Here is a 25,331-nt window from a genome sequence, read left to right as displayed (position 1 = left end):
AGAATTAGGAAGGAATACATTTGAAGTTTATACTTTATAAGTTTATAAGTGTTAAGGGACTTTCCAAATCTGATTCACAAGGACCAAAATCTGGAAAAAGAAAAGAAAAGAAAAGAAAAGAAAAGAAAAGAAAAGAAAAGAAAAGAAAAGAAAAGAAGAAAAACCTAAGGGTGGTAATATGCACCTGTAATCATAGAACTTGGAAGGGGGAAAGTCAGAGGTTCAAGAGTCCAAGGCCAACTTCAGCTCTATAGCAAGTTCAGTGACAGTCTGGACTCCCTGAGATCTTGTTTCAAAAACCAGGCAGACAGACAGACAGACAAATTTAAAAATTCATTTTTAGTGATAATTTGGTGGGTAGTAGCTCTTTTTTTAATTTAATTTATTTTATTATTATACATAAGTACACTTAGCTGACTTCAGACGGACCAGAAGAGAGCATCAGATCTCATTAAGGGTGGTTGTGAGCCACCATGTGGTTGCTGGGATTTGAACTCAGGACCTTCGGAAGAGCAGTCAGTGCTCTTACCCGCTGGGCCATCTCTACAGCCCCGGGGAATAGCTCTTTATATGAGACAGCTCTCTCTATGTTGCTTGGGGAAATAAAAATTAGTACAGCCATCACATAAAATAGCTTGACAATAGCTACCAAAATTTAATGTACATATATTCTTATTGACTACCAATTTCTTTCACTATAATTTATCACATAGGCAAAAAAGCTATGTATACAGTGCTGAGAAATGGCTCCAAGGATAAGAACATGTACTGCTCTTGCCAAGGGCCTGGGCTCAATTCCCAGCACTCTCGTCAGGGGGTTCATATCCTCTATGACTCTAACTCTAGGAAATCTTACCCCCTTCTGATATCAGTGGTACCTGCGTTAACGTGTACACACACACACACACTCACACACACACAATTGTAAAAAATAATTGCTTAGGTATCTGTATGTGGGTATAGTAGGAAAAGCATAGAAACCCAAACCTCCATCCACAAGGCACCTATTTTGAAGAACTCAACAATCAAACACATTGCTTACAAAACAATGAAAAGCCAGGCATGGTGGCACACACCTTTGATCCTACACTTGGGAGGTAGAGGCCAGTTGATCTCTGTGAGATCAATGCTAGCCTGGTTTACAGAGGGAGTTTCAAGCCATCCAGGGATGCAAAGTGAGAGCCTATCAGAGTGGTGTGTGTGTGTGTGTGTGTGTGTGTGTGTATAGGAAGGGGTAATGGGCATCAATTACCCAGCAAAGAAGCAAAGTGCAAAACAGTATAAAATGAGGCATGAGGGGGAAATGCTTTCTATTGCTTGGTAGTGCAAATTGATCCCTGAGCGTTGTAGGCACTGGGAAAGTATTCTGTCACTGAGCTACAGACCAGACCTATGCATGTACCATGTTAGGTAGGTATATGTTTTATAACTTGGGGTGTTGTTCTTCAGACCATCCATTATTTTCGTTTGTTTTATTTTATTTTATTTATTTTTATTTTTTTTGTTTTGTTTTTCGAGACAGGGTTTCTCTGTGTAGCCCTGGCTGTCCTGGCACTCACTTTGTAGACCAGGCTGGCCTCGAACTCAGAAATCTGCCTGCCTCTGCCTCCCGAGTGCTGGGATTAAAGGCGTGCACCACCACGCCTGGCTTGTTTTATTTTTTTTAAGATGAGGTCTCAAGCTAGGCTATGCACAGGCATTTAATCCCAGCACTTGGGAGGCACAAGCAGATGCATCTCTGAGTTTGAGGCCAGCTAGGGTTACATGGAGAAACCCTGTCTCAGAAAACCTTTTTTTTTTTTTTTTTTGCATTCTAATCCTAGGTTTTATTCAACAGTCCTTTCACTCTACACAAGTACAAACACAACCTTATCTAAAATGCTACAAAGTTATAAAACTCAAAACAAATTTTATAGTACTGACTGTACAATAAAAGCAAAAAGGGGCAATGTACACACTGCCAAGGTTAACCTGCAACATCACCATGAATGGCAGGTGACAATGGGGTGGGCTAGGTTTCATGAGGACCCTGTAGAACTGGCTCACAAATTCTAGAAAGTAACAGAGACTCGGGGACAGAAAGGTAACCATTTGTGGAGGAATCCTTCAAAGGTTTTAGCCCTCTAAGTTGAAGAGTACTCAGCAGGGCATGGTCGGGCCCAACAGAACAGCAGTGTGGTCCTTTCCACAGGTGTGGCACAGCGGGGGCTAGACCAGGATGTCTGGTTCTGGGTCATCTGTGGAAATCAGTGTGCTGCCATAGGTTCCACCTGGCTCTGCTACCAGACTATCAAGAACTGAAGGGATGAACTTTCTAGCCAGAAAACTACAGGGTACCTCTATGGGAACAGTCCTGAATCAACAGTACCTCTACAAGCCAGAACCCTTCTGTAGAGGAAATATCTCAACTGCTGTCTTCAAAGCCTACCCAGTAAGGGATCCTTCCCTACAGATCCTCACTTGGCTAGAGAAAAGGACAAAACCGAGTCTGGGGAACATAAGTTACAGAGGTACCAATCAATGTCCCTGCTTATCGGGAGGAGTTGGAGCTGGATCGGCTCCTGTGGCGGCGGCGGCCAGGAGAGCGAGACCTCCTACGCACAGGGGACCTGCGTCTTGGGGATCGAGACCTTCTCCTCATCCGTGGGGGTGACCTACGCCACATGGGAGGTGGTGGAAGCATCCTCCTGGGAGGGCTGAATCGCCGAGGTGGTGGCCGAGGCCACGGTGCCAACACAGCAGTAGCAGTGATCTCTTGGCCATCAATTTGTCCTCCATCCATGTGTTTCAGAGCCTTCTCTGCTTCATCGGGATTCTCAAACTCCACATATGCATAGCCTTTGGAGAGGTGAGGATGCATCCTCTCGACAGGCATGTCAATCATTTTAATTTTCCCGTAAGTAGAAAATATTTCCATGATATGATCCTTGGTCACATTCCTGGTGAGCCTCCCAATGTGCACTTTGGTTGGTTTAGGTGAAGGGCTCCGCCTTTTCCTCTCTTTTTCATCTCTTTTAGGTGGTTTGGATTTGGAGCGGGAACGCCGCCTGTTGTCATGCCTGCGCCGAGAAGAAGCCCTTCTCGGAGAGAAGGAGGAGGAGCTGCTAGAACTGGAGCTCCGGGATGTGCTGGAGCTTCCTGAGCGGTTGGATGCAGAGGACGAGCTAGAGCCACTGCTTGAGCCTGTGCTGGTGCTGGATCCCGAGCTGGAGGTTGAGCTGGACCTAGACCTGGTACTGCTGCTTCCGCTTGAAGCACTGCGTCTCTTCCGAGTCTTATCTCTGCCACGATCCTTCTCACTTGACTCTTTAGTGGCCCCTTTATCTTTAGATCGATCCTTGGACTTCTCATCAGATCGGTCCTTGCGTTTGGTAGGAGAAGGAGCCCTAGTGCTGGACTTTTTATTATTCTCTTTGACTCCTAGCAAGCTCTTCTTTTTCACTCCTGATAAATCCATTCTCCCCTTCTTCAAGGCAGCAATGTCGGCCTCACTTATCTGAACTTGAGTTCTAACTTGTGAGTGAGATCTGAACTCAAGTTCTAACTCACTTCTAACTTGAGTCTGGGAAACGATCCCTAATCGATTGCAATTTACGCCAAAGAGCAGCATCTTCCCAAGGCCGCCACCTCCTCCCGCTCTTCTCCAGAAAACCTTTTTTAAAAACCTAGAAAGAACATCTCTTTTCTTTTGGAAAACACAAAATGGATGTTGATGCTGGACAGTGGGAGGACTTAGAGTATCTTAGGGCTCAAGCTTAGGAGGCCACTGATCCGCATAGAGGTAAAGCCAAAGACAAGGCACCAAGCTGGGCCACATAGCTACAAAAACATGAAAATGGAAGAGATCTACTTGTTCTCCTTGCTCATTAAGGAATCTGATATTATTGGCTTTTTTCCTGGGCACATCTCTAAAGGATGAGGTTCTAAAGGCCATGCCAGTACAGATGCAGACTCAGACTGTCCAGAGGACCAGGTTCAAGGGTTTTGTAGCTATTGGGGACTAAAGGGTCATGTTGGTCTTGGTGTTAAGTTCTCCAAGTAGGTAGACGCTGCCATCCGAGGGGCCATCATCTTGGTGGGTCAAGCTTGTCATCGCCCCTGTGCAAAAAGGCTGCTGGAGGGATAAACCCCATACTGTCCCATGCAAGGTGACAGGCTGTGGTGGCTGTGCTGGTGCATCTAATCCCTGCACCCAGAGGCACTGGCATCTGTCTCTGCCCCTGTGCCCAAGAAGCTGTGGCTGCTGGCTAGTATTGATGACTGCTACTCATTAGCCAGGGGCTGCACTGACATCCTGGGCAACATTGCCAAGGCCACCTTTGATGCCATCTCCAAGACATACAACTACCTGACCTGACCTCTGGAAAGCGACTGTGTTCACCAAGTCTCCTTATCAGGAATTCCCTAACCATCTGTGAAATCCCATTCCAGAGTCTCTGTTCAGAGGACCCAGGCTCCAGCTGTTGATACCATGAAAGGATTTTTATACAAGAAACACAAAGTAATTTAGTCTCTCGCCCTTTAAAAGAAAATAGACAAGATCTCTCACTGAGATGGACCTCAAAAACTAGTCTGGACCCCCACCCACCTGTTTCTGTCCTTCTGCTGCTAAGGTTGCAAGTATCTCCATGCCTGGCTTCCTTTAAGTAGGATCTGGGGTTGAATTCAGGTCCTTGTGCTTACCAGGCAAGCAGTTGGCCAAACAAACTTTCACTCTATCCTCTGATTGTGCAACTTAGAAAAACCAAACTCGAGTTTGGATCCTCAGCACCCACGTTCAGCGTATGTCTGTAGTCCCACCTCTGAAAGTGTGGAGACAGTCGAATCTCTGGGACTTGTTGACCTGTCAGATGGGGGTAAGCTCCAGTTTGCTGAGTCACCCTGTCTCAGGAACCAAGTCAGGGAAAACTAATAAGAAAGATATTGTAGAAACTTTTAATCCCAATCCAGGGTTTCTACCCCTCCTTTGACCATTTAGTTTCCAGACACACACAACCTTTATATTTATAATAAGCCTTAAACATCACAAGAGCTGGGCAGATGTCTACCCTCTATGCTATTAGAATCTACTTTCCTACAGATAACCTTAAATTATTAAATATAAAAAGGATATAAGTATTCTTATCCACAGAGATATTAATCTCAAAAGAAGGGAAGAAAATAAATGGAAATTGATATAAATGATTTTTAAGAAGAACCACAAGGGAGAGGAGGTCTGTGTTGGGGGAGAAGCCTCCATGGGTTAGGTGAGTTCATGAAAATGTGTCTCTGAAATAAATTTCTTTCTTTCCTTTTCTTTCTTTCTTCCTTTCTTTCTCTCTTCCTTCCTTCCTTTCCTTCTTTCTTTCCTTCTTTTCTTCCTTCCTTCTTTCTAATTTTATTTTTTGTGTTTTTTTAGGGGGGATAGTGTTTCTCTGTGTCCTGGCTGTCCTGGAACTCTCTCTGTAGACCAGGCTGGCCTTAAAATCACAGAGATTCTGCCTCTACCTCCAAGTACTGGGATTAAAAGTATGTGCCAGAAATAACTTTTCTTCTCTTCCTTCCTTTCTCTCTCTCTCTCTCTCTCTCTCTCTCTCTCTCTCTCTCTCTCTCTCTCTTTCTTTCTTTCTTTCTTTTTGGTTTTTTTGAGACAGGGTTTCTCTGTATAGCCCTGGCTATTCTGGAACTCACTTTGTAGACGAGGCTGGCCTCGAACTCAGAAATCCACCTGCCTATGCCTCCGGAGTGCTGGGATTAAAGGCATGTGCCACCACGCCCTGCTAGAAATAACTTTTCTTAAAAATGTTTTTGTGACATTTGTTATTAGTCATTACTGTATGGTGAAGGTTTTTATATATATTTAGTCCTCAAATAACTGTGTAATATAACCTTATTATTCCACTTTACTTATTAGACTAAGGTTTAAAATGTCCAGTGTGATTCAAATGCTGAAGCACTGTGCACCAGAAAGGCAGAATTTTCCCTTTGGTGTGCATGGTGAAGGGATGGAATCTAGGGTTTCACACACACTGGGCAAAGTGCTCTACAGCTGGACTACACAGCTAGGCCAAATCTAACATTCTTTAGAGGCTAAGTATTTGCAAAAATCCTGCCACAATAGTGTGATGGTGCCTGGAATCCCAGCACTCAATTGGCAGAGCCAGGAAGATAAAGGGTTGAAAGCTAGCCAAGTGTGTGTGTGTGTGTGCGTGCGAGCACACGTGTTCTTCTGACATGAATACTAAGTCTCTCTTATCTTTATGTATTTGGCTTTGATCTGTTATAACAAAATGATTCAGCTTTTATACATTTATACTTTTATAGCTGTAGGACATGAATAAAACAAAAAAAAACATAAAACATTTCCCCATAGAAAGTGAAAAATGACAAAGTCTCCTCCCACTCGTTTTGCAGAGTGAGAACTGGTGTCGATCTTTATTTCCAGAAGCTTCTTTAACTGTGGCCAAAAAACCTGAAGTCAAGAGAAAAAAGAATATGGGGCAGCAGTGCTTGAGGGCACACACTGTCCTTGTAGAGGACCCTACCTAGGTCATTTCCCAAAACCCACATCAGCTGCTTCCAACTGCCTCAACTGCAGATTCAGGAGAACCTGATACCTCTGGCTTCCTTAGACATCTGCACTCCTGCGAGCGCTCGCGAGTGTGCACACACACACACATACACACACATACACACACAGACACACACAGACACACACACACATACACACACATACACACACATACACACACATATACACATACCCACACAAATACACACAGACACACACACACATATACACATACCCACACACATACACACACAGACATACACACACATACACACACATACACACACACACAGACACACACACAGACACACACATACACATACACACACATATACACATACCCACACACATACACACACACATACACACACATATACACATACCCACACACATACACACACAGACACATACACACACAGACACACACATACACACATACACACACATATACACACATACACACAGACACACACAGACACACATACACACACACAGACACACATACACACATACACACACAGACACACATACAGACACACACAGACACACACATACACACACATACACACAGACACACACAGACACACACAGACACACACAGACACACATACACACACACACAGACACACATACCCACACACATATACACAGACACACACACATACACACACATACACACATACACACACACATACACACACACAGACAGACACACAGACACACACACAGACAGACACATACACACGCATACACACACACATACACACAGACACACACAGACACACACATACACACATATACACACATATACACACACAATTAAAAATAATATAAATCTTAAAAAACAAAACAAAACATGAAACACAGCTACGCAAGTCACTGATTCTGGTGTCTCTGACAGGGGCTATACCAAGCAGAGGTGCTTAAGCAGACGGGCAGTCTATTAGGTCTTATTGATTGACACGACTTCTGTGGACATACTGAGGATTTAGTGGGTTTTTTTCCCCCAGGAGCAAAAGTAAGTCATTAAAAGATGTGTTCATTTACTTACTCGGCTATATGGTTAAGTGGGGATTACGTTAGAGTCTTTTATATGCTAGGCAAGTGTTCTGCCAGATTACAGAGCTTCATGTGCCAACATAAAAAGCCTCTATGATTTATAGTACTACCAGTTATACTGTTTTCATTTTAGAGGCCTGTGGAGGGTTGGTAGAGTGTGTGCCTTTCATGTAAAGTTCCTAGGTTCAGTTCCCAGTGCCAGAAAACAGAAGGAAATAAAAAGGAAGACAAGATTACTTCAGGCTAATGCAATTATTTCTTTGGAAATCCTGAAGTGAACAAGTCTATTTCTCGATTGGTTTTATCAACTAAGAGTAAATACACATTTTACAATGAAAAATCGTGAACATTAATTTTAACTATCACTTCCGAGAAAAGAAAACAATCCCATTGCTCCTCAGAAAAATTTGCTAATACATATACATGAGCCTCTAAATGAGTAAAGACAGCCCCTTTCTGTCTTAGATTCAGCCCCTGGGTGAAGAATCTCACACTTGAGGAGTTCACAGGCACAAACTCCGGGATGCTGCTTCTATCTGGGCAGAGTTGATGGCGGCAAAGCCTCTGCTGCCCCCTGGAGGCATCTGCTGCTTTTCATTGATTCCCTGTCGCAGCTCAGAAAACCTGCTCTGAGGTTGCACTTCTATGCTGCCTCCTCTAGTGGATCTCTGCAGGACTCCGGGATAGGAAGTCCTGCCAGTGTGTAACCACCTGCACGTGATGTCGATCTTCAGCACAAGCTATGTGTGCTCTCACCCACTTAACAATTAACCCCTTTTGTCGGTCCAGTTAAACAATCAGAGTCTGACAGTACACATAGGACAGTGGAACTTCGTCGCTCATCTTTGGGGTTCTTTCTAATTTGTTACCTTGAGAATGTGTTTGGGTATTATTTTAAATTTGCCTCAGGTCCTTGTAGGAACTTTAGTGATCCATACCCTATGCCCATGTAAAGGCATTCACTCAGCCATGTTTGAAATGGCTCATTTGTCTGTTTGATCTTAGTTATTTGAGACTATGTAGCCCAGTCTGGCTTTGCACTCGCCATCGTGCTTCCTTTATGAGCCAAAGCTTGCTCTCTGTGGCCTGCAGCTCAGTTTGAGCTGTTCAGGCACCAGCATACCTGATCTCTGCTCTTAAGTCTCTTTAGCTTACCTGTGAATGCTTTTGCATTCTCAGAGATATGATTGCCGATATGTCAATCAATCAATCGATCAGTCAATCGATCAATCTCGCCCACTGTCATGAAGTGGCAAGCTGCCATGACTTTGCTTTCCCTCTTGCTCTCTTCTGTCATCACGAATCCCTCCTTTCCTAGATCAGGGATGGGCATTTCTCGTTGATTTAGTTGGTCTCACTCTATAGCTCTAGATGGCCGGGACCTAATGAGCAAACCGGGCTCATACTCACAGAGATTCACCAGCGTTTGCCCCCTGAGTGCTGGGATTATGGGTATGGGTATTTTCTTTATTTTATTTTTATTTGAGAGAATAAAACCATGGTCTTATAAAAGATGGGGGGGGGCAGTAGTGGCAGGCACTGGTGGATCTCTGAGTCTGAGGCCAGCCTGATCTACATAGCAAGTTCCAGGGAAGCCAGGGCTACACAGAGAAACCTTATAGTGAAAACAAACAAACAAAAACTGAAGATTTTTTTCCCCCAACTTTTTCCAGGCCAAAAATGTTTTCTATTCCTGCAACACCTTGGTCTAGAAGGCAGATTGTTCTCTTGAAGCAATGAACACAGAGTGCTGGGGCTGGAGAGATGGCTCAGTGGTTAAGAGCACTGACTGTTCTTCTGAAGGTTCTGAGTTCAAATCCCAGCAACCACATGGTGGCTCACAACCATCCATAATGAGATCTGACACCCTCTTCTGGTGTGTCTGAAGACAGCTACAGTGTACTTAGATATAATAAATAAATAAATAAATAAATAAATAAATAAATCTTTGAAAAAAAATGAATACAGAATGCTTAGCTGTGGAGTGATGTGCAATGAGAACTAAACAGAGACTGGGGCGGGATGTGTTAATATCACCATCCTGTGCTTAAGAAAACCAGAAAGAACAAAATAGGTATGGTAATGCCCTCAGACAGGGCCCCTCTGTCTAGGTGAAGCCAGATCCTCAGCCTTAGGAGACAGCTCTTCTGCTCTGTTCCTCGCTGAGATGTCAGAGCCCCAGTGACCTGCCCTGAGCAAGCAGACAGTTGGCAGAGTAAGCAGGTTTTGAGAGGCTGGTCTTCTCACTAGAGATCTGATGTTCAGTAATTGCAGAGGCTGGATTTTTAGGGCCAAAGCGTTGGCCTCAGGGGTCAAGAGAGCTTGCTGCTCTTCCAAGGGGACTGGAGTTTGGCTCCTACATAAGCAGGATCACAACCACCTATCATGGTAGCTCAAGGGGAACCAATACCCTCTTCTGGTCTCTGTGGGTCTCTGGATTGACATACACAAAGTCAGACACAAGCACATAATAAAAAAAAGTTTGATTCTTCATTTGGTTTGGCTCTAGTAATACGAATTTCATAAAAAGCCACCGACTTGCTGTGGAGAAAATCCTAGGTAGCGGGAGAGTAACTTTTACATCAGTTTTCACACCCAGACACTTGTACAACAAAAGAATCATCCGGTCCAGCTTCCTTCTTACGAGAATGGAGCCAGCATTCTCAGCTTGCCCCTAGCTTTTCTTCTCTCTCCTCCTTCTTCTTGTGTTTCCTTTTAAGACAGTTTTTCTACGCATTCCAGACTGCCTTTAGTGATTTCAAGTTAGTAGATTAGAACAACAGCAACGTGTGTGTGTGTGTGTGTGTGTGTGTGTGTATTGTCTGCATGTGTTGGGCTGGATGTGTGTATGAATGTAGAGGGCAGACTTTGATATTGGGTATGGTAGGTCTCCATCTTATTTTTTGAGATAGGGTCTCTCCTTTAACTTGGAGCACATCGACTGGCCAATGAGCTCCAGGAATCGTCTTCCTTAGCACTGGGACCACTGTGTGCCCACCTCACCCAGCCTTTGTGTGGGTGCCAGGGATCCGCCTGCATATTGAGTGAGACATCTTCTCAGACCCCTGAGTACACATTTTAATTAACTTTATCATTGTCATGTGCAAGACAAAATATAAATGACCAGTTTGCTGCCTGGATAGAAGATTTCAACTGCTTTGGTGATTTGTACTAATTACTTTCCTGTTGCTGTGATTAAATACCATGAACAAGGCAACTTACAGAAGAAAGAGCTTGTTTGGGTGTTTAGCTCCTGATACTCTTGCCTCTAGTGCGGAGTTTATAGGTGCTGGGTACCAACTTGGGCTGGTTAATTTTTTCCTGGGCTTGTTTATTTATTTTTTAAAGGTAAGGTCTCATTCTGTAGTAGACTAACCTGGAACTATCCATCTTCCTGTTTCTACCTCATAAGTGCCACCTGGCCAGTCTTAAAAATGTTTTACCTCCTTTTTTGTCTTTTTGGAGTGAGTGCCTCTTTACTTAGCCCATGCTAACTTGAACTTTGGATTCTCCTGGCATGGGATCAACTACTGGCATAACAGGCCTATGCCAAAGCTACTCGTCCTAAATGTACTTTCTTATTATTTTTTAAAAATTGCATATTTTTTTAATTTACATTTCAAATGTTATCCCCTTTCCTGGCTTCTCACTCCCAGAAACTCCCTATCCCGTCCCCTCCTGCTCCTATGAGGGTGTTCCTCCACCCACCACTCACTCCCACCCTCAATTCCCCTACACTGGGACATCTATCTAGCCTTCATAGGATCAAGAACCTCTCCTTGCACTGATGCCTGACAAGGCCATTCTCTGCTACACATGTAGCTGGAACTATGTGTACTCCTTGGTTGGTGGCTTAGTCCCTGGGAACTCTGTTGGTTGATATTGTTGTTCTTCCTATGGGGTTGCAAACCCCTTCAGCTCCTTCAATTCTTTCCTTAACTCCTCAATTGGGACCCTCCCCCCCAAGTCCAATGGTTGACTGTGAGCATCTGCCTCTGTATTTGTAAGGCTCTGTCAGGGCCTCTATATACAGCTATTTCAGGCTACTGTCAGCAATCATTTCTTGGCATCTACAATAGTGTCAGGATTTGGTGACTGTATATGGGATGAATCCTCAGGTGGGACAGTCTCTGGATGGCCACTTTTTTATTCTTACTGGCATAGCTCAGGCTGGCCTGGAACTCACATAGATCGTCCTGCCTCTACCTCCTCAGTACTGAATAAACACATTCAACTTTAAGTTGTATATTTTACACTAAGCCCATTAGAAGAAAAAAAAAAAGGCAGACTATTATAGGATATCTAGTTTTAACAGAAGTCAAATAAATCCTCTTCTGGATTCTCAACATCAGCGCATTTGGAGCCTTTGCTCTAGACTGGGTCACTTACAACTTAACGGCCAAATGACAATAACATGGTAATAGTAACAGGACATCTGTTATTTATTAGAAGCCACATGTTTATGTCAGGCATTCTGATAAGTAATTTATGTCTTTAATTTCCAAAACGCCATCCCTAGGCAGGTAGGCATTAAGAAAAAGAAGACACCAATTAATTTATGTATGTGCGCTTCTGTGTGCATGCTACGACATACTCGTGGAGATCAGATGGCAACTGGGTGATAACACTCTTTTCTTCCACCTTACGGATCCCGACTCAGGTCGTGCCGCCTAGCCACCTTGTCTGCTCAGAGGAGGCATTTTTTTTTTTTAAAGATTTATTTATTTATTATATGTAAGTACACTGTAGCTGTCTTCAGACACTCCAGAAGAGGGCGCCAGATCTCGTTACAGATGGTTGTGAGCCACCATGTGGTTGCTGGGATTTGAACTCTGGACCTTCGGAAGAGCAGTCGGGTGCTTTTACCCACTGAGCCATCTCACCAGCCCCAGAGGAGGCATTTTTATCCCCATTTTACAGACGAGTGAACTAAGTTTCGGAGTAGTTACTGGCATTTCGTGGCAGAGTCGAGGCTAGGATGGTTTCCTAATTCTCCACCCAGCGATGCAGCAAACACCGGGGAACAGCGGACACACTAAAAAGAAACCGACGGCCACTACAGCCACCTAAAGAGAAGCATTAGGGGCCAGGCGCAGAAACCGGAAGGTGAAAGGCGTCACCGGAAACCAGAGCGCAGCTTCCGGCGGTGCGCAGGAAGTGGCTCTTCCGCGCGTTGCCAGGTTATAACGTAGACGGGCAGTAGAGTTTGCTCCGGTCTCGCGCACGAGGTGCCCGTGTCCCGCTTCCCAGCGCCTGTAGTGAAGATGTCCCACGCATCCCCGGCAGCCAAGCCCTCCAACTCCAAGAACCCGCGAGTCTTCTTTGACGTGGACATCGGCGGGGAGCGAGGTGAGCGGCGCGGACGGCTCAGCGGTTCCCGCGCCTGGGGCCTCCCTGCTGCGGTTCTCCTTGGCCCGCTGGCTGTTCGGCGGCTCGGGGCCTGGGATCCGAAGGGGAATAGCAGCGTAGGTCCCAGCCGAAGCGAGCCCTGGCCTCCATGAGTCCAGATTGCGCCCTCTCCCTTCCGGTGGAAGTTTCTGGAAATTTCTACTTCTACTTTAGGGATCGTGGCGTCCCTATCGTTTGTCTCTTTTTGATCGCACTTCCCTGCAACCTTTGCATCACTACTTACTATAAAGTGAAATGATTTGACGAGTGTGGTGGATAGTTCGATATGCTTCCTGGATATGTGCCTAAGGGGCTCTAGTCACGCCACGTGCCTCTTGGTACACGAGCTACATTGCGAGCTACCAAATCATTCCAAATTAGAGTGACTTTAGTGCTTAGTGCTTTTTCCTTATTACTGATTATAGTAGCAGTTTAAGTAGGCGATCGTTTGTGCTGTTTGGCATCATGGAATTGAGCACCATGTCTGTATGGTTACCTAGGATTCAGAGCTAAGAAGCCCTAAGCCAGTGGCTTAACCAGTGGGTGGAGGAAACTCCTTGGAGAGTGGGTTGTTAAACGACCCTTTCACAGAGTTGCATATCAGATATTTTCATTACTAATCGTAACAGTAGCAAACTTACAGTTATGACGAGGAACTATATTAAAGGGTGGAAGCATTAAGAAGGTTGAGAAACACTGTCATAAGCCCTCGTGTTGCTTTGTAACTCAATTGGGCTTTTCTGAAACATGTTAGAGTTGTAGGCCAGACCTGCTGGGATGGGTACACACACGTTTATATATGCATTCACTTTGTTTTGTAACAGATTTTATTGTTAACTGTCTTTTGGATTCTTGAGAAGGGAACTGTTTTAGAGGTTACAAAAGGCAGTTTCCATAGAACACAGAGTGGACTGTGTCTTCGGTTAGGTACTTAGCGATTAGAGATTCTGAGTGCAGGGCCCCTGAGGTAGGTCACAGGTAAAGGTGCCTGCCACCAACCCTGAATCTCAGCGATTGTCCCATGATCTCCACACTGCATGCCTCAGCCTCACACATAAAATCAATTTTTTAAAAAAATAATTTTTAAGGATTTTTTTATGATTATATCTTAAGTACACTGTAGCTGTCTTCAGATGCCTTCAGAAGAGGACATCAGATCTCATTACGGATGGTTGTGAGCCACCATGTGGTGGCTGCTGGGATTTGAACTCAGGACCTTCGGAAGAGCAGTTGGTGCTCTTAACCACTGAGCCATCTCTCCAGCCCAGAATAAAAAAAATTTAAAGTCTGAATATTATTTAAATGATTTAGGGTTTTAAATCCTTTGTACATTAAACCATGTTGTGCTTCCTAGGCAGCTAATCGCCTGGATGCTGTAATTAGTTATAATCTTAAGTGTGTTGTTTCAAATTTAGATCTACGAAGCTTTCCTTAGACTAAATAGGAATCGTAGAAAAATGACAATGAGATGACAGTGACACGGATCTGACAGTTCCGTGGTTGGGCTTATTTTCAAGGGAGATGAAGTTTGTATGCATACCCGAGGCACTGCAGCGTTATTCATAGTAGCCAACACACACAGCACCAATCTAGTGTCTGTCAAAGCATGAGAACATACACCATGCTGTATACACAGTAGAATATAACACTGGCCTTTAAAAGAGGGAAATCTTATTTATAACTTTGTAGTTAAATCTAGAGGGTAGTATGATGCGTGAAATAACCTACTATAGGCTCTCACGTTTGTGGACTCTTTAAAAAAAGTTGAACTTAGAGAAGTAGCATGATAGATACCATTGCCTGGGGAGATGGCAATTAAAGGATGCACAATTTCATTTAAAGAGCGGTAAGCGCAGAAGATCTGTACACAGCATTGTGACTCCAGTTAGTAACATGGTTAAAAGAGAACTAAATGACTCATTGGATGAGGTGTTAACCACTGGTTGTATATATTCGTTATCTCCTTTTGGTTTGCCTCTTTAGTTTGCATGCACACTGACAAGATGTCCTTTTCTTTTCCTTCAGTTGGACGAATTGTTTTAGAATTGTTTGCAGATATTGTTCCCAAAACTGCAGAAAATTTTCGTGCATTGTGTACAGGAGAAAAAGGAACTGGGTCCACGACCGGGAAGCCTCTCCATTTTAAAGGATGCCCTTTTCACCGAAGTACGTATACAAACTTCCTCTGTCCAAATAGCTTGATACGTGTATTAGCCCTGCTCTTAGGAAGGGACGGCGAGTATTAATTTCTTGATGGATACTTAGACAAAGTGGTAGCTCAGTGTCATAAGGGCTTGGTGGTGTGCAGTAGGATTGATTGTGGGAGTGGACTAAAGTTTATCTCATCAGCCGTCTTCTAACTCTCTCCTTCAAACCATTTCATTGGTAAGAAAAAGCATGGCAGAAAAATAAGCTGACCTTAGGTCATTTGACAGGCTGGGCAGAATGTTTGAGAAGTATTTGACATTTGCTGTCCAGAACACCTTGGTAATGTGTGATTAAACTATTACTTCATACAAATTACTTGTCTGCTGTCCCAGGGGTCTGTGGGTTCAGCAGAGCTCGGGAGCCACATGCACTCACCATTCTGTTTTCTCAGCTAATGAAAGTCTAAGCACAGTAAATATTTATGAATAAACAAGTCAATGACAGTGTCAGCAACTTTCCTGTATCGCAGGGGATTGAACCCAGGGTGTTACTATACCCCTGATTTACACACCTAGTCCCGTGGTTCGGTTTTCTTAAAAATACCGTTAAGAAAAATGAACCAAGTGTTGATTGTGTACGCCTTTAATCCTGGCACTCAGAAGGCAGAGGCAGGTGGATCTCTTGAGTTCCAAGACAGCCAGGACTGTTACACAGAGAAACCCTGTTTTGAAAAACACCAAAAAAAAAAAAAAAGAGAGAGAGAGAAATATGAACACTGATTTTTAAAATGTTTTAAACTTGACTTCACTTTTGTATTTAATAATGTATAAAAGTATGCTCACAAAAATGTATCTAGAAAACAGTTAACATGGGAAGGGAGGGAAAGGAAGAAGATTATTACAGGCAATAAAATGGAAGTAGAGTTAGTGCAGCGTCTTTTGGTAACACACAGAGATACAGGGAAGCTACCTTTGACTTAGTTCAGAGAATTAATTTCTTGAGAGTTGGTGGGGAGTCACTAATGAGTATGTTGGAGTTACGTTGTGAGAAGTCTTCAGGTAGAGTTGATGGCCAAGATAGGGGAGGAGGCCTGGGGTACCACAGGGAGGAGGGCCAAGTGTACCACAGGGAGGAGGGCTGGGGTACCACAGGGAGGCGGGCTGGGGTACCACAGGGAGGAGGGCTGGGGTACCACAGGGAGGAGGGCCAAGTGTACCACAGGGAGGAGGGCCAAGTGTACCACAGGGAGGAGGGCCAAGTGTACCACAGGGAGGAGGGCTGGGGTACCACAGGGAGGAGGGCTGGGGTACCACAGGGAGGAGGGCCGGGGTACCACAGGGAGGCAGGCCAGGGGTACCACAGGGAGGAGGGCCAGGGTACCACAGGGAGGCAGGCCAGGGGTACCACAGGGAGGCGGGCTGGGGTACCACAGGGAGGCGGGCCAGGGGTACCACAGGGAGGAGGGCCAGGGGTACCACAGGGAGGAGGGCCAGGGGTACCACAGGGAGGAGGGCCAGGGCCACTACTAAAGTTGAACTTGGGAAGTAGTCTTCATTACTCATTCATTAGCACTGCTGAGATTCCTGCCTTAGTTACTAATGGTCATGTTCCTATTCCTTTTTTTTTTTTTTTTTTTTTTTGCAGTTATTAAGAAATTTATGATTCAGGGTGGAGACTTCTCAAATCAGAATGGGACAGGTGGTGAAAGTATTTATGGTGAAAAATTTGAAGATGAAAATTTTCATTATAAGGTAAAGAAAAATTCTTGTTTTTGCTAATAGAAAGACTATATATTTGAAATATACTTGGATTATGACACTAAAAAATACTTTTGGATGTGGCCAGATTGCTGTCTGGCCCCCTCCCCCTCCTGGTACTAGGGCCTCTTATGCCAGACAAGAGGTTCATCACTCAGCTGTCCTTTCCCATTTTCTATTTTGAGACTGGGTCTTTTCCTAGTTGCTCAGGTTAGCCTTAAACTCATTCTAGCTTAGCTACGCCTTGAACTTCCAATCCCTTTTACATACCCTGCTTAGGCACTGAGATTACAACCTTGTGTCGGCAGGCCTGGTATGGGTTATACTTTCCTTGTAAAGAGATGGTATTTATAGACAAGCATTTCTAAGGGTGTGTGGTACCGAGGATGAGCTCGGTCTTGTGCATGCTAGGCAAGTTCTCTACCACTTGAGCCTTGTGCCAGTTCACTATGCTTCTTTGATATGGAAAGGATTTATCCAGTAGCAGTTTGCTTTTTGAGACAAGGTTTTACTGTGTAATCCAGGGAGGTCTTGAATTTACCATCCTCCTGTATTTTGCCTCCTGAGTGCTGGAATACAAACAGAAGTTTATCCAGTTTATGCCTGGCCAGTATGATATTTTAGCAAAAATAGTTACTTATTTCACTACTCAGTTTTTATATGCTTCAGTTAAGCCAGTGAGTTTTTAAGCTTCCATATGGCAAAATTGATCCCAGGAAAAATGTTCTCATTATTGTAAGGATGGTAACTTGTGCATCTTTATCCTTGAATTTGAAGAACAACAAAACCATCGCTAATACCCAGGATGTCAGGGGATTTTCCACCTAGCGGCTATGGTTAATGTTCGGGGTGTATTGCACCATTCCCGTTTTAAGAACAGACATGTAAGTACAAAAGTAAAGTGATGTCTTTGGCAATGAGGAATGTAAGAAGGTAATGAGGGTGACTGGAAAGAGAGTTCCTATTGCTCAGTTTGTCATCACACCAGAGAGCCTAGGGAGAAAGAACAAGGCAGGCTGTTTATAATCTTAACCTCGGCAGAGTCAAGGTTAAAATACAAGCAGCTGTGGAGAATAATAGATAGTTTAATACATGTATGACTATGATACAAGTTGAGTATCCCTTATAGGAAATGCTCCATGCTAGAAATATTCCAGGGTCATTTGTATTTTGAAATATTTGCATAGATTTTATAGGTTGAACATTATTGGAAATGTGAAGGTTGTGGCTCAGAAGTTTCAGATTTTGTAATGTGTCTGAATTTGGTTTTTAGATTACGGATGTCCAACTTTTAGGTTGGCACTAGCTGTGTAGAACAAGCTGGCCTTGAACTCACAGAGATCACCAGTCTCTGCCTCTCGAGTGCTGGGATTTAAAAGCACACGGGACCACACGCAGCCCATGTGATAGAAAGATTTAGATCAAGTTAGTAGGTAGGAGAGACAATGAGGAGGTTTGAACACTTAAGCTAAGCAAATTGGGCCTTCAGGTGTCTGAATTTTTGCTAGGCTGGACTAAAAATACAGATTTCAAAACTAAGTGATAGCAGCGATGGGGGAAGACCGTGGAAGGCCAAGGAAAAGAAGGCTTAGTCTATGACTAGTTAAAGTCCTCGGGAGGCCATCGAGGATGGTGGGCTGTTCCACCACTGCCCTGATTGAAAGATGACTGGCTGTGGAGCCATGCAGATTCAGTGGCCTTGAAAGCAGAATCGGATTTAGATTGGATAGAGGTGTCTTAGGTGGGAGAAGTAGCGAGAGTTATGAGGCGCGCACTAGGGTGTGCCTTCAGAAAGCCTAAGGTCTGCGGAGCAGAAAAGCAGAGTCACTGGCTTGCACTCATGCAGACTGAATACAAGCTGTTCTTTCGTATTCTGGGAATCATTGATTTACCTGAATGAAAGTCATACATTGGAATTATTTTCCAAATTAGGGAAGTACTTATCTGAATAACTAAATTCAATCTAAATTCAATATGACATTACTATTCTCAGTTTGGTGAAAGAGGAGAATCATAATGTAGGCCTATTTCTGATGGTGGGAAGATTATAGGGATTCTCAGAAAAATAGTAACTGTCACAGAAAAAGCAAAGTTAGTTATTATTAGATGTCCTTAGTGTGGCCTCTTCATCTTTAAGATGGAAGTGTAAGCATCTCTTGCAGATAGCCAGTTTAGAAAAGGCCTGATTCTTGTTAAACTGACACTTAAAAACCTTTGTTCATTTAAGGTGGAGTGCTTAAAGTCAAACCAGAGCAAAAGGTACTCAAACATTTAGGAGTGAAATTGATGTGAAAGAGTAACGTTTAGTAACCCCATCTGTTTTAAGGAAATTCATACTAGGCCTCTAACTTGTTTTTCTTTCAATGATTTTTATCTCTGCAGCATGATCGGGAGGGTTTGCTGAGCATGGCAAATGCAGGCCCCAATACGAATGGTTCTCAGTTCTTTATCACAACAGTTCCAACTCCTCATTTGGATGGGAAACATGTGGTATTTGGTCAAGTCATAAAAGGACTAGGTGTGGCAAGGATGCTTGAAAATGTAGAAGTGAATGGTGAAAAACCTGCCAAAGTAAGTAAAGTTACGGTGAAGTAAACAGAGCTTAGTTAGCATGTCGGAGACTGCAAGCCACAAGGTCAGACAGTTGTTGTCTTAGAAAAGTGGGAAAGAAGAAGGCAGGCTGCTTTTGCTATAGGAGCCTGCACTGGCAGTCGGAGGCTGGATTGGCAATTTTTCTTAACTTGTTTTTTTTTTTTTTTTTTTTTTTTTAAGAAGGCCAAGAAGATTAGTTTAAAGGAGATATATTTATTTTTTTTCTTCAAGATCTGGCTTTCCTTGAATTGTGTAGTAGTCCTCTTGTGTAACCCTACTCTAGTGCTAGGATTAACTACCATGCCCAACAAAATGATTTTAATACTTATTTCAGCTTCAGTGTGATCTAACAGTGATCTGTGTTAGATGACCCGAGTCTTCCCATAACAGTGAGACTTTTGTGTCAGAAGTGAGTAACTATAGGACACACTAGAAAGAAGACAGTGAGCACACTGTTGTTGAACTAGAAGTGTGATATACATCTTGTTACTTTTCCTGATCTGCTTTTATACCTTGCACACATTGCTTAGTTGTTTCAAGTTATATCGTATTCTAAATGCCCATGAAGCAAGGTGACTGTGAGAGACCGATAAAGCAACCAGACAGTGCACAGGAATTAGGAACCCAGCTACTTGTAGGAAGTCTGCCAACCAGTACTACACAACAGACTGTCACCTGAGACAGCTTCATGCATAGTGATGCCATTCTCAACTCAGTGTGTTCCTAGCACTGCAAGTGTGACATGATCCTATTAGTTGGAGTGTACATAGAAGGATTTGCTGTAATCATAGCAGATGGCTGCATCCCTGACATGTGTGACATGAATAATGGTATATGTAACTTTGAGCTATGCAGCCTTTAAAGGTAGACTCTTAAGATCTCTAAATACTTAATGTTTTTTACAGCTCTGTGTTATTGCAGAATGTGGAGAATTGAAAGAAGGGGATGACTGGGGAATATTCCCCAAAGATGGCTCTGGTGACAGTCATCCAGACTTCCCCGAGGATGCAGATATAGATTTAAAAGATGTGAGTACTTCCGGATGAATCAGTTTAATTACTTAAAATATTTAATACTAAGAGCTTGGTTAGCCTGTCATGATAGAACCGTCATGTTAAGTCACATTATTTACTAACACCCAACATATTTATGTCCTTTTATACAGGTAGATAAAATTTTATTAATATCTGAAGACTTAAAAAACATTGGAAATACTTTTTTCAAGTCTCAGAACTGGGAGATGGCTATTAAAAAATATGCGAAGGTTTTAAGGTAATAAAGCATTTTAACAAGTTTTTAATAAGTTACTTTCAGAATGTATAAACTGAATTATGAACTAAACTCAGAATTGCTCATATTTAGCAAGTTATTTGTGTAATAACAGCTGTTCTGAAAAAGTAACATTTCTTGCAGGGTGTGGTGCACTGGGGAGGCAGAGGCAGGTAGACCTTTGGGTTAGAGGAGGCTAGCCTGATCTACAGAGCTAGTCTAGGACAGCCCCAGGGCGAAGCAGAGAAACCCTGTCTCAACAACCACAAAGAGTAGGACATTGACAGGTTCCTGTTGTTTGAGGTGCTGGTGGTCCCAGGCCCCTGGCATGTTAGATAAGCACTCTGATCTATACTCCACCCTCATTTTGACATGTTGTATCGATACTTTAGCCCTTGCTTTAGGGTGCTCTTACCTGGATCATCTTATTTTTGCTTTTTTATCTGGAGTAAGCAGTTTCTCTAAGTCGATTCGTTTTGGAGAAAGGAAACTAGAAACTAAGCTCTAGGGACCAGATCCTCAGTTCAACTTCTAGGATCTTTTCAGGAAAGAGTTAAGTCAATGTTTTTTACACACACACACACACACCCCAACACTATATATAGTTCTTTGCCTCTTCCCATTGAATTGTCCTAATATAGAAATACTGGTTCTAAACACAATTATATTAGAAAGCATATACTAGGAATCTGAGCTGTACGTAATTTGTATGGGAGTTGATATTAGTTGTTAGCTTTGGGGGAAAGTTGATGTAAAATATCTTCTGGAGAAATAGGAGTAGGAGTGTAGCTCAGTGGTGGGAGGTAAGCCTAGCAGGCTCTGGGCTTATTTTCTTACATCTGAAGAAACAGCAACAATAAAAAATTGTGATTAATATTAGCCACAATGCTGAAGAAGCAGTGTGGAATTATATGTTTGGTGGTTTTTTTTTTTTTTTTCTTGAGACAGGATTTCTCTGTAGCCCAGGCTGTCCTGGAACTCACTCTGTAGACCAGGCTGGCCTCAGAAATCCTCCTGCTGCTGCTTCCGAAGCGCTGGGATTAAAGGTGTGCGCCACCACTGCCTGGCTATATGTTACTTTTATTTATGTTTTCTAGGTATGTGGATAGTTCAAAGGCTGTTATTGAGAAAGCAGATAGATCCAGACTGCAACCTATAGCCTTAAGTTGTGTGCTGAATATTGGTGCTTGCAAGCTGAAGATGTCAAATTGGCAGGGGGCAATTGACAGTTGCTTAGAGGTAAGTCGGTGTGAAAGTTTTTTTTCTCATCAAGTTATAAAAACACAATAGTCTTTAATGTATTTGAATTGCCTAGCACCTAATGAGACTTAACAAAATGTTACTTACATCATCCTGTCTCTAGTTTGGATGCCAGTTTTGTGTAAATTCATTAATTTTGCTTTTAATATTGTCACGTGATATGTACTAAGTACTTTGCTTTTATTACTTAAAGCATGTTTATCTGCTTATTGATAGTATTTATGAGCTAGGCATATGAATACAAAGTCTGGGATGATTAAGAATATAGATATGAGTGTGACCCACACCTATAATCCCAGCATTGTGGAGGTAAAGGTGGGAAAATCAGAAAGTCATAGCCATCCTTTGCTATGAGAGAGACCCTACTTCAAAAGCAAGACTAAACTAAAGCATGTGTGTGTGTAGACATGCTTTCTCTTGCCTTTGTGCAGGGTTTTCTGCTTTGCTTTATGACTGAGATATCCTAAGCAGTCTTGGCTTTTTGGAAATGGGGTCTCATGTCCTCTAGGCTGACTTCCAACTAGGTATTCCTGCCTGGCTTTTCAAGCATGTTACCGCCATGCTGGGCTTGGCTTATTTCCATTTTGTACCTATTGTGTGTAAATGGCCATGGTGCATGTGCAGGGTCAGAAGACAACATTTATGGAGTCAGTTCTCGCTTCCACCCTTGTGAGGGTTCCAGACATTGAGCCTAGGTTCCAGCTTGCATGGCAAGGGTCTTTATCCACTGAGCCATCTTGCTGGCCACTTTTATTTATTTTAAAGCCTGCATCATCAAAGTTATAGATAGGACACAGTGGGCAGACTAGTCTTTGGGGTGCAGACTATTATAATTAGAACATACAGAAAGATACTTTGTCCTAATGTAGGCCATACAGGTACTTTGAAAAATTGTACTTGGACAAAATTTCCAGACTAAATGTTTTTTGTACATTATTCTTAGAGCATGCATCAGTGCTTAGCAAGAACTTACGTAAGACCTGGATATGCAGCTTAGGGGTACAGTACTTGTGTAGGTTACAAGGTTGCCCTTCAATCCCAGCTATCCCATACCCCTTGCTTAAGTAGATGGAATCAATGATAAGAAATGTGTGCACATATATTTAGAGGGGAACATGAAATAGAGGAAAGTACAAAAGAGAAGACCCACTCTGGATCTCTGTACCTGTAAGGCAGGTAATATTCCATCTCAAGGACATTCTCAGTATTGCCTCTTAAGAGCTGTTGGGCCAACAGAATATATTGCTTTAAAAATGTTTCAGGGCGGAGGCCTGTTAAAAGTTGCTTATGTTTATCATATAATTGCCCTCCCCCAAAATGTCTTTGGATTCTCAGGTGAACATGTAGACTTATCTTCCTCATTCCTTATAAACCTAGCTGGACACATGTACATGGCATTCACGTGACTTGTGTACCTCTGGAGTTTTTTTTTTTTTCAAGAAGTGGTGGACTGTCCTTGAACCAATGACAGGATGCCAGAAGATGACTATATTTAAACTTTTATTTTAAAAGATTTTTTTTTTTTTTTTTTTGGTTTTTTGAGACAGGGTTTCTCTGTATAGCCCGGCTGTCCTGGAACTCACTTTGTAGACCAGGCTGGCCTTGAACTCAGAAATCCGCCTGCCTCTGCCTCCCGAGTGCTGGGATTAAAGGCGTGCGCCACCACGCCCAGCTTATTTTAAAAGATTTAATAGTCTGGGTCTACTTGGGCTAGAAACAGTGCTGAAACAGCACTCTGGAGACTGCTAAGAAACTATCCTTCGTTTTACATTCACTCAGCTCTCTTCTGGTAAACCCTAGCTCATGCGGGCTGGCACCGGCTCACTAGTTCCAGTGACTTTGGAGCCAGTTGATGACAGGTACTTTTAGATACAAATACTGATTTTATACTTTTTCATAGGCTCTTGAAATGGACCCTTCAAATACTAAAGCACTGTACCGAAAAGCGCAAGGATGGCAAGGATTGAAAGAATATGATCAAGCATTGGTAAATTTTGTTATTTTTGTTTTATAATAATCACCTTAAAAGTCTTAATGTCTGATGTTTCTTAAATTCTCTCCCCCATTGAAGGCTGATCTTAAGAAGGCACAGGAGATAGCCCCAGGAGATAAAGGTAAATTAAAAGATTGTGTAGTGATACTTCATTTTGTTTTTCAAAAGTGGATACTCATGAACCAATATACAATATACACTTAACCTTGACAGGTATTTTTGTTCACATCTTGTAGAGTGCCTCTTATTGGGCAAGGCACTAGACAAATAACCACGCTGTCTGCCGTATGCAGAGCTTATATTCTAATTCTGCTCAAGAATGTACTAGCTTTTTAATATGACTTCATATGCTTCTGTGAACCTCGTTTAGATGCAGGTTCTGTTACATCAATGTTAGTCAGAAGATGAACAGTAAGAAAGTATTCATTGTTATTTTAAAATTCGGACATTCCTCAAACTGAATGTGGCTGGGACCAAACATTCTCTGTATGTTGCAGAGTAGCTAAGGTAGAAAGATAATGCAGATAAAAGTGATCCTAAATATTACTGCTAAAAAATGCACCCATGCCAAGGGAGAGTTACTCTCACTACAAGGTGGTTGGTCTTTTTTCCATTTTTTTTTAGATGCTTTGAAAATTAATTGTTTCTCTTTTTTCCTTCCCCCTCCCCCGCAGCTATCCAGGCAGAATTGCTTAAAGTCAAACAAATGATAAAGGCACAGAAAGATAAAGAGAAGGCCGTGTATGCAAAAATGTTTGCTTAATAAGGATTAAACTCTCTTTAACTGGTATACATTGATTACATAAAGGACAAGGTATATTACTGTCTACGCTCCCTGTTGTGTTCCCCTTTGTGATCTTTGTCATTGTTTACATAGCAGTGCTGACATAGGTTCCTTCTTAAATAAAGAGTTAAAAAATACAGCGAATCTCATTTTAAAGTGTTTCTGTCTGCATTTTCACCAAGAGTGGAATCTGGCCAATGTTTAAACTCTAACTCTCACTAAACTTTAGGCTTTGTGGATGGTCTAGCCCAGCCGTTCTCAACCTGACGGTCCACTGAAAAACATAGATATTTTTACAGTATGGTTCAGAGCAGTAGCAAAATTACAGTTATGAAGTAGCAACAAAAATAAATTTATGTTTGGGATCACCACATGAAGAACTGTATTAAAAGGTTGCAGTACTAGGAAGGTTGGGAACCACTGATGTAACTGTCACGTTTATGTGTATAAACCAGAGGGCATGGCTGTGTTTTCAATAAAACGGTTTTTAAGTGTTCATCTCTGGATGTCCTTTCCTAGTGTGGACCACAC

General features: G+C 42.7%; 2 protein-coding genes across 4 annotated transcripts; one reads left to right on the top strand and one right to left on the bottom strand.

The window, feature by feature from the left end:
• Nucleotides 1-1,889: 1,889 nt before the first annotated feature.
• LOC110291851 (RNA-binding protein with serine-rich domain 1-like) lies at nucleotides 1,890-3,638 on the bottom strand. 2 transcript variants are annotated; one of them, XM_021159084.2, is made up of 2 exons: nucleotides 3,609-3,638; nucleotides 1,890-3,386 (listed from the first exon to the last, which is right to left on the bottom strand). In XM_021159084.2, coding segments are annotated over exons 1-2 (858 nt in total). In that variant the 5' UTR covers nucleotides 3,611-3,638; the 3' UTR covers nucleotides 1,890-2,530. The 2 variants fall into 2 exon arrangements, with proteins under 2 accessions (XP_021014743.2, XP_085691947.1); XM_085835821.1 differs by lacking the exon at nucleotides 3,609-3,638 and having other exon boundaries at nucleotides 1,890-3,497.
• A 9,114-nt stretch (nucleotides 3,639-12,752) lies between these two features.
• Ppid (peptidylprolyl isomerase D) lies at nucleotides 12,753-25,298 on the top strand. Of its 2 annotated transcripts, none has more exons than XM_021157912.2 (10): nucleotides 12,753-12,958; nucleotides 15,023-15,163; nucleotides 16,790-16,896; nucleotides 19,285-19,473; nucleotides 20,400-20,522; nucleotides 20,660-20,766; nucleotides 21,861-22,002; nucleotides 23,924-24,010; nucleotides 24,095-24,137; nucleotides 24,691-25,298. In XM_021157912.2, exons 1-10 carry the CDS (start codon nucleotides 12,874-12,876, stop codon nucleotides 24,777-24,779), a joined length of 1,113 nt encoding a protein of 370 aa, XP_021013571.1. In that variant the 5' UTR covers nucleotides 12,753-12,873; the 3' UTR covers nucleotides 24,780-25,298. The 2 variants fall into 2 exon arrangements, with proteins under 2 accessions (XP_021013571.1, XP_029330900.1); XM_029475040.2 differs by lacking the exon at nucleotides 12,753-12,958 and adding an exon at nucleotides 17,680-17,786 and having other exon boundaries at nucleotides 15,022-15,163.
• Nucleotides 25,299-25,331: the final 33 nt, after the last annotated feature.

Source organism: Mus caroli, unplaced genomic scaffold (genome assembly GCF_978045245.1).
Source record: "Mus caroli unplaced genomic scaffold, Mus_caroli_1 scaffold_3, whole genome shotgun sequence".
NCBI lineage: Eukaryota > Metazoa > Chordata > Mammalia > Rodentia > Muridae > Mus > Mus caroli.
This window is presented reverse-complemented; position numbering and strand designations above follow the sequence as displayed.